Source organism: Nicrophorus vespilloides, unplaced genomic scaffold (assembly GCF_001412225.1).
Source record: "Nicrophorus vespilloides isolate i.1.1-1 unplaced genomic scaffold, Nicve_v1.0, whole genome shotgun sequence".
NCBI classification, from domain to species: domain Eukaryota; kingdom Metazoa; phylum Arthropoda; class Insecta; order Coleoptera; family Silphidae; genus Nicrophorus; species Nicrophorus vespilloides.
The window spans coordinates 1,589-15,455 of NW_017099813.1; the positions used below are offsets into that span (position 1 = coordinate 1,589).

At 33.3% G+C, this 13,867-nt stretch overlaps 2 protein-coding genes across 6 annotated transcripts; both read left to right on the forward strand.

The window, feature by feature from the left end:
* Positions 1-567: 567 nt before the first annotated feature.
* Positions 568-3,713, forward strand: LOC108565676 (periaxin-like). Of its 5 annotated transcripts, none has more exons than XM_017925251.1 (3): positions 568-666; positions 722-950; positions 3,081-3,713. In XM_017925251.1, the coding sequence occupies exons 1-3, from the start codon at positions 624-626 to the stop codon at positions 3,640-3,642; spliced, it is 834 nt and encodes a 277-aa protein (XP_017780740.1). In that variant the 5' UTR covers positions 568-623; the 3' UTR covers positions 3,643-3,713. The 5 variants fall into 5 exon arrangements, with proteins under 5 accessions (XP_017780740.1, XP_017780741.1, XP_017780739.1 ...); XM_017925252.1 differs by lacking the exon at positions 3,081-3,713 and adding an exon at positions 1,489-1,648 and having other exon boundaries at positions 722-1,368; XM_017925250.1 differs by having other exon boundaries at positions 569-666; positions 722-1,248; positions 3,340-3,713.
* An 8,771-nt stretch (positions 3,714-12,484) lies between these two features.
* Positions 12,485-13,617, forward strand: LOC108565673 (ubiquilin-3-like). The gene is made up of 2 exons (XM_017925245.1): positions 12,485-13,016; positions 13,079-13,617. The coding sequence occupies exons 1-2, from the start codon at positions 12,485-12,487 to the stop codon at positions 13,615-13,617; spliced, it is 1,071 nt and encodes a 356-aa protein (XP_017780734.1).
* Positions 13,618-13,867: the final 250 nt, after the last annotated feature.

Sequence of the window (13,867 nt, forward strand, 5' to 3'; positions counted from 1 at the left end):
GAGAGAAAAAAATGTGAAATAAAGACTGCGGAAAGATGGGAAAAAGTTGCGACGTAAAAACGTGTATTCATGGGCCATGAATCAACGTTATTTTGCCTGCATCCACCTCATTTCGGTCCGCATATATTTAGCATATAAATTTATACTTTATCCATAATAATTTAGCGAATAGGTCACTATCCCAGTGAACCTCCGGGCGATGGAAAAGAAGAGGAGAGGACAAAAAAAAAAAGGAAGTGGAAGGATTTTTGTGTCCTTAGACGTAATGAAATATTCATCCGCGTGAAGGTGCATAATGAATGAGGGACGTGTGTGTGTTGCCGAGTGGAGAAGGACCGACTTCGAAATGCAATTTTCATTCGACGGCATCACTAAATTTACCACAGATTTCTCTTCTTGCAAAGACCCAAACATCTGTATTAATTACTGTATCTATTAAAAACATTTTTCTAATTCTATTTTTTTATAAATTGGTAGCAATTTAGATTGCGATGGAAAAGTTCTTAAGCCGAATTCAATAAAGATGATGTTTTTTGATTACGATAAGATAAGGAGTTTTGGTATAAATATTGAGGGAATCGCTGAGACGAATCATACTAAGTTGTGAGTTCTAAACAACAACCATGGTTACCAAATTTGCTTTAGTTGCACTTTTGTGCCTTACTGGTAAAATAATTGTAACAAAATTTAGTTTTTTTTAATTACTATTGTTAATATTCAGGTGCTAACTGCTACGTTTTGACCCGTGACATCCCGAAGATTTCTACTGAATTACTGCCATCTGTACCTCAGATTCAGCCGATTCAACCGGTTCTTCCAATTCCACAAGGATGTGCTAAACCAGAGCTTCGCCCAATGCCTCTACCAGAAGTCGTCATCCCTGAGCTTCGCCCAATGCCTCTTCCAGAAGTTGTCATCCCAGAGCTTCGTCCATTGCCTTTGCCACAGAGGCCAGAGATTGGTGTCCTCCCAAGTTTGCCAGAATTCGAGCGTCCAACTCCAGAGATCATCACCCCAGAAATCGTGATCCCAGAGCTTCGCCCAATGCCTCTTCCAGAAGTTGTGATCCCAGAGCTTCGCCCAATGCCTCTTCCAGAAGTCGTCATCCCAGAGCTTCGTCCATTGCCTTTGCCACAAAGGCCAGAGATTGGTGTCCTCCCAAGTTTGCCAGAATTCGAACGTCCAACTCCTGAAATCATCACTCCAGAGATTGTGATCCCAGAGCTTCGCCCAATGCCTCTTCCAGAAGTCGTCATTCCACAAGAACCAGGATGCAACAGGCCACAAATTATCCCATCTTTCCCAGGACCTCAAGTTCTTCCAGCCTTCCCAAGACCACAGGTTCTTCCAGCTATTCCAGAATTGGAAATCTCCACTGAACTGTTGCCACAACATCCAGAACTTCGTCCAGCCGTTCCAGAATTGGAAATCTCTACTGAATTGTTGCCACAACATCCAGAACTTCGTCCAGCCGTTCCAGAATTGGAAATCTCCACTGAACTGTTGCCACAACGTCCAGAACTTCGTCCAGCCGTTCCAGAATTGTTGCCATACATTCCATCTCGTCCAATCCCAGCAATGCTCGTCCGTTAAACATGACTTATAATTCTGTATATTACATGAAATAAATTGCATTTAAAATTGAAAATTATCATTTTTTCTTTAAATTAAATAAATTTATCGATATTTCAATCAATCATTTATCACTTACTCATAAACTCTTAATTGTGAATAATAATTAAAAATTAATACTTAAATTATTTTGATGTTATCGTTTTTATTGAAATAATTTAAAAACATCAATAACTTTCATGCATAATTTCTTTCCTAATATAATGAAAGTAAATTATTTTATAGCGTTTCTCGTGAACTGAAATTCTCAAACGAAAACTAATATTGACAAATTCTGAAACTTTTGGAAGTTCAACGAAAGTTTCAAGTTTATAACTATTTATATAGAGAAAGTTGAAGCTTCCGCCTCTTAAAAGCATACAAATTAAGCGTTTATATAGATCAAATTTAATTAAATTATTTTATTAAAACTGTTATTTGTTTTCGTGTTTTATTACAAGAAATAAGTTTCGTTTCTTGTAATTAGAACAATAATTTCTTTCACCTTTTGCAGCAGTTTAATTTAATTTAATGTTTGTTACTATATTATTGTATTGAGTTTATATTTTGGTAATTTATTGTTACAATAAATATTATTATTAAAACTTTTTTTTTTTATTTCTTTTTGACGTGAATTATTATAATTATGGTTTAACAAACTCATTCACTCGAATACGAAGGAATTTCATCAAAAATTTCATCAATTTATTGGACCTTGTTTTGCACAATTATGTTAATGATTGTCATGCACGTTCATAAGTGTATACATTATAAGTGTGACCAAAATATAGTGTTCGGTTTTACTTGTTGCTTTTCATCGATTTTTCCGAATGGCTTAAGGTTATCGAATATTCAGAAGGCGTTGCTTGATATGCAAATTCCTTCATAGTAAAATTTAAAAAAATTGAATGAATATTTAGTAAATTTAGTCCATATCTAAATAGATGTAGTTTAACGGATTATCTTGAATCTAGTAAACGCGCAACGGATTTTTTTATTGTAAACTGTTAGATTATTTGAATTATCATTTTTTTGTTGGTTGGTTTAAATAATTATAGTTTTAGGATTTCCTCAATAAAACGCGTAATTTCTTAATCCGAAACCAATAAAGACAATTACCTATTTGGGATTACGATAAGATAAACGCTGAGTATAAATATTGGGTGGATTCGAGGATAGGATCATACCAAGTTTGTGCGTTCAAAGCAAACATGGTTACCAAATTCGCTCTTGTAGCACTCTTGTGCTTGACTGGTAAGTTATTTCTTAAATTTGTGATTAATTATTATTTTTATGTAATATTTTCATATTTTTTTAGGTGCTAACTGCTATGTCTTGACTCGTGACATCCCGAAGATTTCCACCGAATTGCTTCCATCTGTACCTCAGATTCTGCCGATTCAGCCGGTTCTTCCAATTCCACAAGGATGTGCCAAACCAGAGCTTCGCCCATTGCCATTGCCACAAAGGCCAGAGATTGGTGTCCTCCCAAGTCTGCCAGAATTCGAACGTCCAACTCCTGAAATCATCACTCCAGAAGTAGTGATCCCTGAGCTTCGTCCAATGCCTCTTCCAGAAGTTGTTATTCCTGAGCTTCGTCCATTGCCTTTGCCACAAAGGCCAGAGATTGGTGTCCTCCCAAGTCTGCCAGAATTCGAGCGTCCAACTCCTGAAATCATCACCCCAGAGATTGTGATTCCAGAGCTTCGCCCAATGCCTCTTCCAGAAGTCGTTTTCCCACAAGAACCAGGATGCAACAGGCCACAAACTCGTCCACTTCCACCAAAGCCACAGGTTCTCCCAACTCTTCCAAGACCACAAGTTCTTCCAGCTCTTCCAGAATTGGAAATCTCCACTGAACTGTTGCCACAACGTCCAGAACTTCGTCCAGCCGTTCCAGAATTGGAAATCTCCACTGAACTGTTGCCACTACGTCCAGAACTTCGTCCAGCCGTTCCAGAATTGGAAATCTCCACTGAACTGTTGCCACACAAGCCAGTTCGTCCAATCCCACCAATGGTCATCCGTTAAATGTATCTTGTACTCTGACATAAGAAAAATGCAATCACAATAAAAAGCAATACCTAAAAGATATCCGAAAACATATATATTTTTCTTTCCGTTTAACGAGCCTAATCTTTAGGTCCCACCAATAAAATCAGTTTCTGTGCGGTCAAAGCGTGTTACAATGCGAGAGAATTCGAGTTCGAACTGCCCTCCACATCCTCCACCCTTGGTAAGCGCCTTGTAAGCCACCCCCCAAAAACACAGTATTCGAGTGCTTTCCGATATAATTCCGGCTTAACACTCAAACTTGAACCGGACCCGAAATTACAAATCGATACTCGCCCCAACACCGCAACACTAAAACCTCTCCTTCTCTCTAGATATATATGTAATATATAATATATATAAATACACGATTTCTTTGGGCCCTAATTTCCCGATAATATTTTACGACCACGCGCCACCCTCGATCATCCATCCTACCCTTCTGGTACAATGAAATATAACTTTCTATTTCGGAGCCAGCGGATTCCGTTAACTGCTCCCAAACCAATATCGATTCAACAAGCTCGTACACACTACGTACTTGTGTATTTATATTTAGATACATTGTATATATAGGCTTTAATAAACGTATAATCCGGGAGAACCCTGCCGCGCTTGTTTGTACACATTCTGGCGGTCCATTAAAAACACGCAAGTTCATTTTAGGGCCAGATGGTTTACTACTTTTTCAAATTACTTCTCTTTCTCTATATTATTCACGTTGTTGCTACAACTTTTATCCTCTCCGTCCACCAATTCGGATGCAAACATTTAATGGGTTTACTTCAATTAGCGGTCGGCTTTCATTGAAAAAGCACGCGCACAAAAAAACAATTTTTCAAATTCTCCGCGCGCATCAAGTTACACGTCTGTCATCGGTGACAGACTTGTGAAATATGCACAAAAGCATGATTATCATCATCATCGACAATGGAAACGCGACGGCGCGAGGTGACGTTATCGCTGCACCTGTCGTGGAAACCCGGAAAAGCGGGTAAAAGCTCACCGGAATTACCGTGAAAGCGATAAAAATGTTGCAATTACTGATTGTTTAAAGCACTTTGCGTTCTTTTTTTGGTTTGGTTGGTGTAGTTTTCACATCAGAGCCACCGCCTTTTTTTGTTTTAAATGTCATTCGGAAAGTTCACATGCAGCTTTTAATTAAACAACCCATAAAGTTCATACACACACGATTTTTTTGTTCAGCGTCGTCCAATATTAATCAACAATCGATTTTGGACAGAATTAGTTCGCATTTGGCAACGGATTTACTGCTCTTTATAGTCATGATTATACATTTCATAGTTCATTGTTCATTCATAAAAAAAAATAAATAAAATCTGAAATATTTACTCAAAAGAAGGACACAAAACATTACCTTGAGGTACTCCCGTATTATAAATTAATTCCATAAGTTTTAATAACTTTTTTTTGTAATTATTCGAGATTTTCTTCGAAAGAAAACTTATTCGATTTTTACTAATATTAAAAATATGAATTTCAAAATTATTTATTAAATTATTAAAAGCAAGAAGTTTACTTAATTAACGTACATTAAAAATTCGATATTTCAAACGCTGATATGCTTGAAAGAAAACTTAATTAACTTATTAATAAATAAAATGTGAAATATTAAAACTTTTGATCCAATTACGCGAAAAAAGTGTAAGTAATTTATCGATCATTTATGATGTTCTTAATGGAATAATTACGATGCTGTAAGATGGTCGTTTCGTAACTCCTTTAAAGTAGGTAGGTGGGTGGTAGTTCATATTTCCTGGCGTTACGTTGAGGGAGGAAAATAGGCACTCTCCGACCGACATTTATTTATTAGCCATTACTGAAATATGTGAAAAGTTCAATTATGTTTCAGAGCGTTAAAGTTTCCATAAAGTCTCGTAAAAGATTTATATCTGCAGATTAAATAAAGCAGATACAACTCATGGAATATTCATACGGCGGCTCAATGACCCCCCGCGGCGGCTGCTCCGGTCGATTTTTCGGGGCCGGAGTGTTTCAACCTCCAAATTATGTAACTATTATTTTCACCTCATATCTACAACCAAAAAAATCCTTAATATTGATTAAATTCTATAATCAGCAAATAATGAATTTATGATCATATACATAAATTAATGAAATTATGAAAATCTATTTAAAAATTTGCTAAAATTTAAAAATTAATGAATTATAATTATTAAAATCGTTTGAAAACTTACAAAATTTAGAAATTAATGACGAAAGTCCATTGATCCAATGACAAACATTAAGATTAGTAAAATCTTTTTAGAAATAATCAAAATTACAAAAATTCATTTAAAAATAAAGAAAAATTTGGAAATGAATGACAAAAATCCATTGAGAACTGACTAATTTTAGAATTAGTAAAATCAATTGAAAAATGACCAAAATTGAGGAATGAATGATAAAAATCTGTTTGAAAAAGTTATTAAAATTGCAATTACAAAATTAATAAAAATTTAGAGAATGAGGAAAATATTTTCAGAAATGATGAAAATGCATTTAAAAATAACGAAAATTTGTAAACGAATCACAAAATTGCACTGAGAAGTTACTAAAATCCATTGAAAAGTGACTAAAAGTAAAATTATGGAAATTCGTTGAAAACATAGGAATTCTAGAAATAAATTTCAAAAATTAGTAAAATCCATTGAGAAATAACCAAAAATAGGAATGTTTAACAAAAAATTTATTTAGAAGTGTTGAAATAAATTAAGAAAATTCATTGAGAAATGCGCGAAATTAAAATTAGCAAAACTGTTGAAAGATTATTAAAATTAAGAAATGAATGACAAAAATCTATTTAAAAATGATCCAAATTAAAAAACCATTGAAAAATATCCAAAATTTACAAATTAATGACAAAATTCTATTTAGAAATGATCAAAATGATTAAAAGTGATTAAAATTACTAAAATGTCCAAAATTTAAAAATGAATGAATTATAATAACAAAAATCCATTGAAAACTTACAAAATTTAGAAATGAATGACAAAAAATCCATTGTGAAATGAACACAATATTAAGATTAGTAAAAACCATTGAGGAAAAACCAAAAAATAGGAATGTTTAACAAAAAATCTATTTAGAAGTGATTAAAATTACTAAAATCTATTAAAAAGTGACGAACATGTTGAAATAAATTAAGAAAATTCATTGACAAATGAGCGACATTAAAATTAGTAAAATCTATTGAAAGATGATCAAAATTAAGAAATTAATGACAAAATTCTATTTAAAAATGATCCAAATTGATAAGTCCATTGAAAAATATCCAAAATTTAGAAATTTATGACGAAATTCTATTTGGAAATGATCAAAATTAAAAGTGATTAAAACTACTAAAATATGTTTAAACATAAACAAAATTTAAAAATGAATGAATTATAATTACAAAAATCCGTTTAAACTTACAAAATTTAGAAATGAATGACGAAAATCCATTGATCCAATGACAAACATTAGTAGATAAAATCAATTGAAAAATAACCAAAATTTAGAAATGAATGAGAAAAATCTTTTTAAAAATAATCAAAATTAAAATTAGGAAAATTCATTTGAAAATAACGAAAATTTGGATATGAATGACTGACTAATTTTAAAATTAGTAAAATCTATTGAAAAATGACCAAAATTGAGAAATAAAAGACAAAAATCTATTTAGAAATGATCAAAATTAAAAGTGAACTACGAAAAGCCATTGAGAAATGACGAACATTAAGATTAGTAAAATCCATTGAGAAATGAGCAAAATTACTAAAATCTATTAAGAATTGACCAAATTTATTCAAAATGAATAAATTACAAGAATCCAATATGAAATAAAAAAAATTTAATGTATGTAATTAGATTAATAAAGAATTTTAAAACTAATTAAAGTTTCTGGATTTGAGGATTAGCTGAAGATAATCTAAATAACTTCTACTTATTAATAATCCATTTTGTAAATTAATTTATTTGGAATTGTTTTGACATCATTAACATTCTTTATAAAAATAATACTTTTTGTAAACTGAAAGTTTCGTGAAGCAATAATAAGATCGAGTAAGAGAAGTATTGTGTCTAAAAACACTTCCATTAGGATGGATGAAAGATGCGAAGCGGAAAGAAGGAGAGAGCCCTAAATCAAGATTATCTTTTTGTAACTAAATTGCTTCGAGATTTGGCAAAGTATTTGTTTTAAAACTGAAAAGGGGTGGAAAGTTATTTGCATTGCTCTTCCTCTTTCTCATCCTCATCTCTCTCGTTCTCATCCGCATCGCTCTAGTTCTCTCTACCTCTCGAAACTTATTGAAATCTCAAAGACCGTCTGCATTGTATTCCTATTTGCTTTTAAAAGCAACAAGAAGAACAACAGCGTCCCATAAACAAATACCCGTGGAATTGGCTCTGAAGTGGTCTTTTCCTGGAAGAAGAGAGAGAGTCCTCTCCCTCCTGTATGCAATCACTCGGTGCATACCTCAACCCATGACACTCCTTAAGATCCAATTCAGTTCCATATTTATTTCCGACCCTCTATTTTAAATATTGCACGTGTCAGAGGAGGAGAATACCAAAGGGATTTCTCTCGATCCACACACGAACAAGAAGGGCAACTTTTAGGGAAAAAGCTTTTATGATATTCACTTCTACTGTTTCCAGGATAGATATTTTATTTTATTTCCTTCTTATTTGATTTGGAAAGCCATCCGTACGCGCCCACTAAATGAGTTAAAAACTTTCCCAATTTTCCAGGAGGAATTGCGTATTTTTTTTATTATTATATATTTTTCTCCCCTTGTTTCTTCCTCTCATGTTTCCTTTACTCTGTTTCAACCAGTTCTCTCTTGACCACGAATAAAGATAACTTAGATCAATATTGATTTACAATTTTTCTTTTGCAAATACAAACATTTCAGACCCAAAATCATACATATATTGAAAATCACATCTTTTTTTATTAAAAAAAACAAACTATTAATTAATAAATATATTGATTTATTGATAATTATCAAAAAAATATACATTTTTGTTCAATAATATTATTTTTTTTTGCAAATTAGCAACTATTTCTACCCATTCGAATGCATCGACGATCGAAGTTAAATTTCTTGGCTGTCTTAATCAACTTAGAGGTCATTTACGACTCAATTTAAAGATGAAAGTCCAAGCTTTCTAACGCATCTATTTTAAGCTTTGTAGTCATTCGATCAGATGCGTAATTAATTCTAAAAATATGTACGTAATTACAAACTAAATCAATAAGTTTCTCGGCCTCTTTAATCATATCAAAGATCATTTAACATTCATTTTAAAGTTGAAAGTTCAAGCTTCTCAACCATCCTATTTTAAACTTTCTAGTCATTTGAGCGCATGCGCAATCTAATGTTTAAATTTCAAGGTCAACAATGTCCATAATCGCATTAAATTTCTCGGCTGTCTCGATCAAATCGGACATAATTTATGATACAAATAACAAAATTTTATATTTTATTTAATGATATGTAACAGTTATTTGCATAATCTTCAAAAATGTTACGTTTCTTCTTCAACAGATGTATAAATCCTTATATTGTTTTCTTCTTTCGCCATAAAGATCTGACGATGAAAGGAACTATCGGTTATATAAAATATAGTTTTGGAATTTTCTCAGAAAGTGAGACATCTTCTGTAATGCGCAAAACCGTACTTTTCGTATCAAACGTAATTTAATAACGCCATGCAAATATTAATATGAATATTTTCATATTCTGTTTGAAATATAACGACGGTGGGATTTATCGGGCAGCGACACGGCATCAGTATTGCCGAACCCAGAGGGTGGTGGAAGAGAGGTTGAGGGTTTTTCGGGTAACATTAATTTTAGACGAGTCGCTGCAGCAGCACACAATGTCGTTACATTCAACGTTATAGCGAGGCAGCAGCAGCACCCCCCACGGCTTTATCACGCTCCACGATATTTATTTTAGGGGGAATCATAAATAAGTATGCCACGACAAAAAAAAAGAAACACACAAACAAGATGGAGCAAAGGAAAAATGGAATCGCAGCACGCCACCGCGATTATGCAACGGATGAATGTAATCATCATAACCAGACGGAAAAGATGAAAAGAAAAACAAATAAACGTTAATCGAATTGGAAATAAGTTACGCAATTCATGCTTTAATCATGATTTCATATACCAATTATATTCAGTAATTGGAATATTTGCACATATTTAATAGTCAATTAATTAAATTATTGTGAAATGTAAATTTTTCTATAATTTTTATTGAAATGTTAACATTATTATTAAATTTATATTCAAGTAATTGGTATAAAAGTACGTACTTAAATATTTAGTAAAATGAAAAAAAAAACTAATAATTTGTGAAACTAAATGTAGTAAAAAATGAAATGTTTTCACGCGATTTTTGTAATGATTTATACTAATAAGCTAATTAATAAACGCAATCAATATTTGATCAAATCACTATATTATAATTAATTAAAAAAAATTGATTTTGGAAAATGTGTATAAAACAATTATATACGAAAATTGAATAAAAAAAAATAAATTTGTTAAGTTAAATGTAATAAAAAGTAAATGGTTATTGTGCAGTGGAAATTAAAATTTCATTATAATCGTGTGTAATAACTTTTACAAAAAATGGGCAATTATTGAATGGAAGCTCATATAATTCATCGAAATGAAGCTATAAATTTTAAATACGAGCTAATAAATATGATTGCGTTTCATATTAATTTATAAATAAATAAAAGTTCTTTTAATTGCGGATTCAATATCATAATTAAATATGCTATTAATAAATAATATTTGATTTTAATTTATTTACCGAATAATAATAGAAAATAGTAATATTTGATGAAAATTGATTTTTTTTTCTATTTAGTTATTTCAGCTGTATTTATCCAAATATATTTAATTATACAATAAGTTTTGTTTATAGAAAAAGTAATTTTTCATAATTACTCTAATTGTATTTCAATTATTCATGTTTTATCTCAAAATGTTATAATATCACAAGCGACTTGTAAAAATCAGTTCAGGCAGTGTTCAATAGAAACGCAGGTGTTCAATTAAAACGCAGGTGTTCACGCAGATGTTCAAATAGACGCACGTATTTCTTATCAAACATAAACACGAAGATATAGAATTAATCACAGATGTTTATGTTCGCAGGTGTTCAATAGAAATACAGGTGTTGAATAGAAACGCAGGTGTTCAATTGAAATGCTGGTGTTCACGCAGATGTTCAATAGAAATACAGGTGTTGAATAGAAACGCAGGTGTTTTTCTCGAAGATATACACGAAGATATACAATTAATCACAAATGTTTCTTTTCGCAGGTGTTCAATACAAACGCAGGTGTTCAGTAAAACACAGATGTTTCTGTTCACAGGTGTTCAATAGAAATACAGGTGTTGAATAGAAACGCAGGTGTTCAATTAAAACGCAGGTGTTCACGCAGATGTTCAAATAGACGCACGTATATCTTATCGAAGATATACACAAAGATATACAATTAATCACAGATGTTTCTTTTCGCAGGTGTTCAATAGAAACGCAGGTGTTCAGTAAAACACAGATGTTTATGTTAACAGGTGTTCAATAGAAATACAGGTGTTGAATAGAAACACAGGTGTTCACGTAGATGTTCAGATAGACACACGTATTTCTTATCGAAGATATACACGAAGATATACAATTAATCACAGATGTTTCTTTTCGCAGGTGTTCAATAGAAACGCAGGTGTTCAGTAAATAACAAATGTTTATGTTAGCAGGTGTTCAATAGAAATAGAGGTGTTGAATAGAAACGCAGGTGTTCAATTAAAACGCAGGTGTTCAATTAAAACGCAGGTGTTCACGCAGATGTTCAAATAGACGCACGTATTTCTTATCGAGGATATACAATTAATCACAGATGTTTCTTTTCACAGGTGTTCAATAGAAACGCAGGTGTTCAATAGAAATACAGGTGTTGAATAGAAACGTAGGTGTTCAATTAAAACGCAGGTGTTCACGTAGATGTTCAAATAAACGCACGTACTTTTTATCGAAGATATACACGCAATAAATGACTGATATTTCTTTTCGCAGGTGTTTAATAGAAACGCAGGTGTTCTCGTAGATGTTCAAATAAACGCATGTATTTCTTATCACAGATATTATTATTTCCTATAAATCTTTAAAAAGTTAGGTAAATATTCGCATAGTTCTTCGTATCGTGCAACCTCCTAGTTGTAAGTAAAATATTAAGAATAATTAAAGAAATTGGTTGAAATGAAATATTTTAATGGTTGGAAAATTTGTGGATGCGTCGGGTCAACAATAAAAAATCAAACTTCATTGTGATCATTTTAAAATATTTTCTACTATTTTCAGCATTAGAATTTTTATTATTATATAAATATATATTTTCTCAATATAAAATCTTTTTTCTTCTAATATACAACATATTTGTCATATTTTTCTAATTAGTTCAATTTTATTATTTAGAGATTTAGTATTAAAAGTTACAGAATTTCTATAAATTTTAAAATCTATTAAATCATATTTTTTGAATTAATTTCTTAATGATTTGATTAATCGCATAGTGAAGTGTATTTGTATATTATTTTGTTTGTTAGATTTCTCTGAAAATGTATGTCTTTGTAATTGAGAATATTTGTGTGATAGTTTGAAATTGTGATAGTTGCAATAGTGAAGTTCGTCGATCTGTAAAGGCGGGCGGCGTTATCGGAAGGCGGCTGCGGATGTTAGTTGTGAAACGTCACTTTATCTCGCGCCTAAAAGTCATCTAAATGTTAGTAATGTCATCAACGGAACAGCAGGATTCGATAAGGATAATGGTGAAGACGCATTCGCGGAACGAGGAATTTAACGTGCCGCTGATGTCTACCGTGGCCGAGATCAAACCGGAAATAGCGGAGCGATTCGAAGCGCAGGAGGACCAACTGTGCCTGATCTACGCCGGTCGTCCTCTCAAGGACAACAACACCCTGAAGGATCAGAACGTGCGAGACGGCTTCGCAATTCATCTGGTCATCAGGAGACCGACGCAGCCGCCGCCGATTTCTCCTCAACCGACGACGCCGCCTCCATCTAGGAACACCTTCGAGGACCTCACCTCGAACTTGCTCAACAATCCCGAATACTTGAGGACTTTGATCGCGATGGATCCAAGATTGCAGACGTACTTGGAGCAGAACCCCGAGATCGCTCACGCCATCAACAATCCCACCATAATGAGGGAATACCTGCAGTTGGCAACCAATCCTAATTTGATGCAGGAATTCCTGCGCAATCAAGATTTAACATTGAGGAACATCGAGAATATGCCAGGTCTAAGATTTAAAAAGGAAAACTTATTACGAAAGACTTAATGAAATTTTCTTGGGTTTCAGGTGGTTTTGCGGCTCTCCAATCGATTTATAATAACATAAGTGACTTCGAGACACCGGAGGCGTTGGGGGAAACTCAGACGGCGACGTCGCAGCCGACGACTAACTTAAACTCTAATCCGCTTCCAAACCCTTGGTCTTCGGAGCAGCAGCAGAATGCGAGCAGCGGTCAGCCTCAGGCGCAGCCTGAGCTTATGTCCCAAATGCTGGCCAATCCGCAGATACAGCAGATTATGCGAGAGCTGGCCAGCGATCCCAATTTCCTGCAGGCCATCCTGAGCAATAATCCGACGTTCACCGATCCCAACATGCAGGAATATCTCCGCGTCCATCTGCCTTCACTGCTGCAGTTCGAGATGCCCGCGATGGGCGAGGAGGATAGTCTTGGTGTGCTCACTCCGGAGGCGAGATACTCTGGTCAGTTGGAGCAGCTCATCTCCATGGGTTTTCCCAATCGGGAGGCTAATCTTAGCGCTCTGGTGAGGAGCATGGGTGACCTTAACGGAGCCATCGACATCTTGACAAGAGGTCCTCAATTCTGAACTACAATTTGCTCTCGATAATAAATATCATTAAGTTAATAATATTTGTTTACAATCTTTCATTATTCAATTAACAATTATAGAAGAAGACGTTTATTGATTCATCTTAATAAAATTAATGTGTTAAAGATGAGTTAAATCAATTATACAATATCATCATGCACTTACATCAATAATGAGAATAAAATAGTTTGTACCGCTTTTGAACTTAGATTTATTAAATTAATTGAAGAAAAACTTAAATCACTTT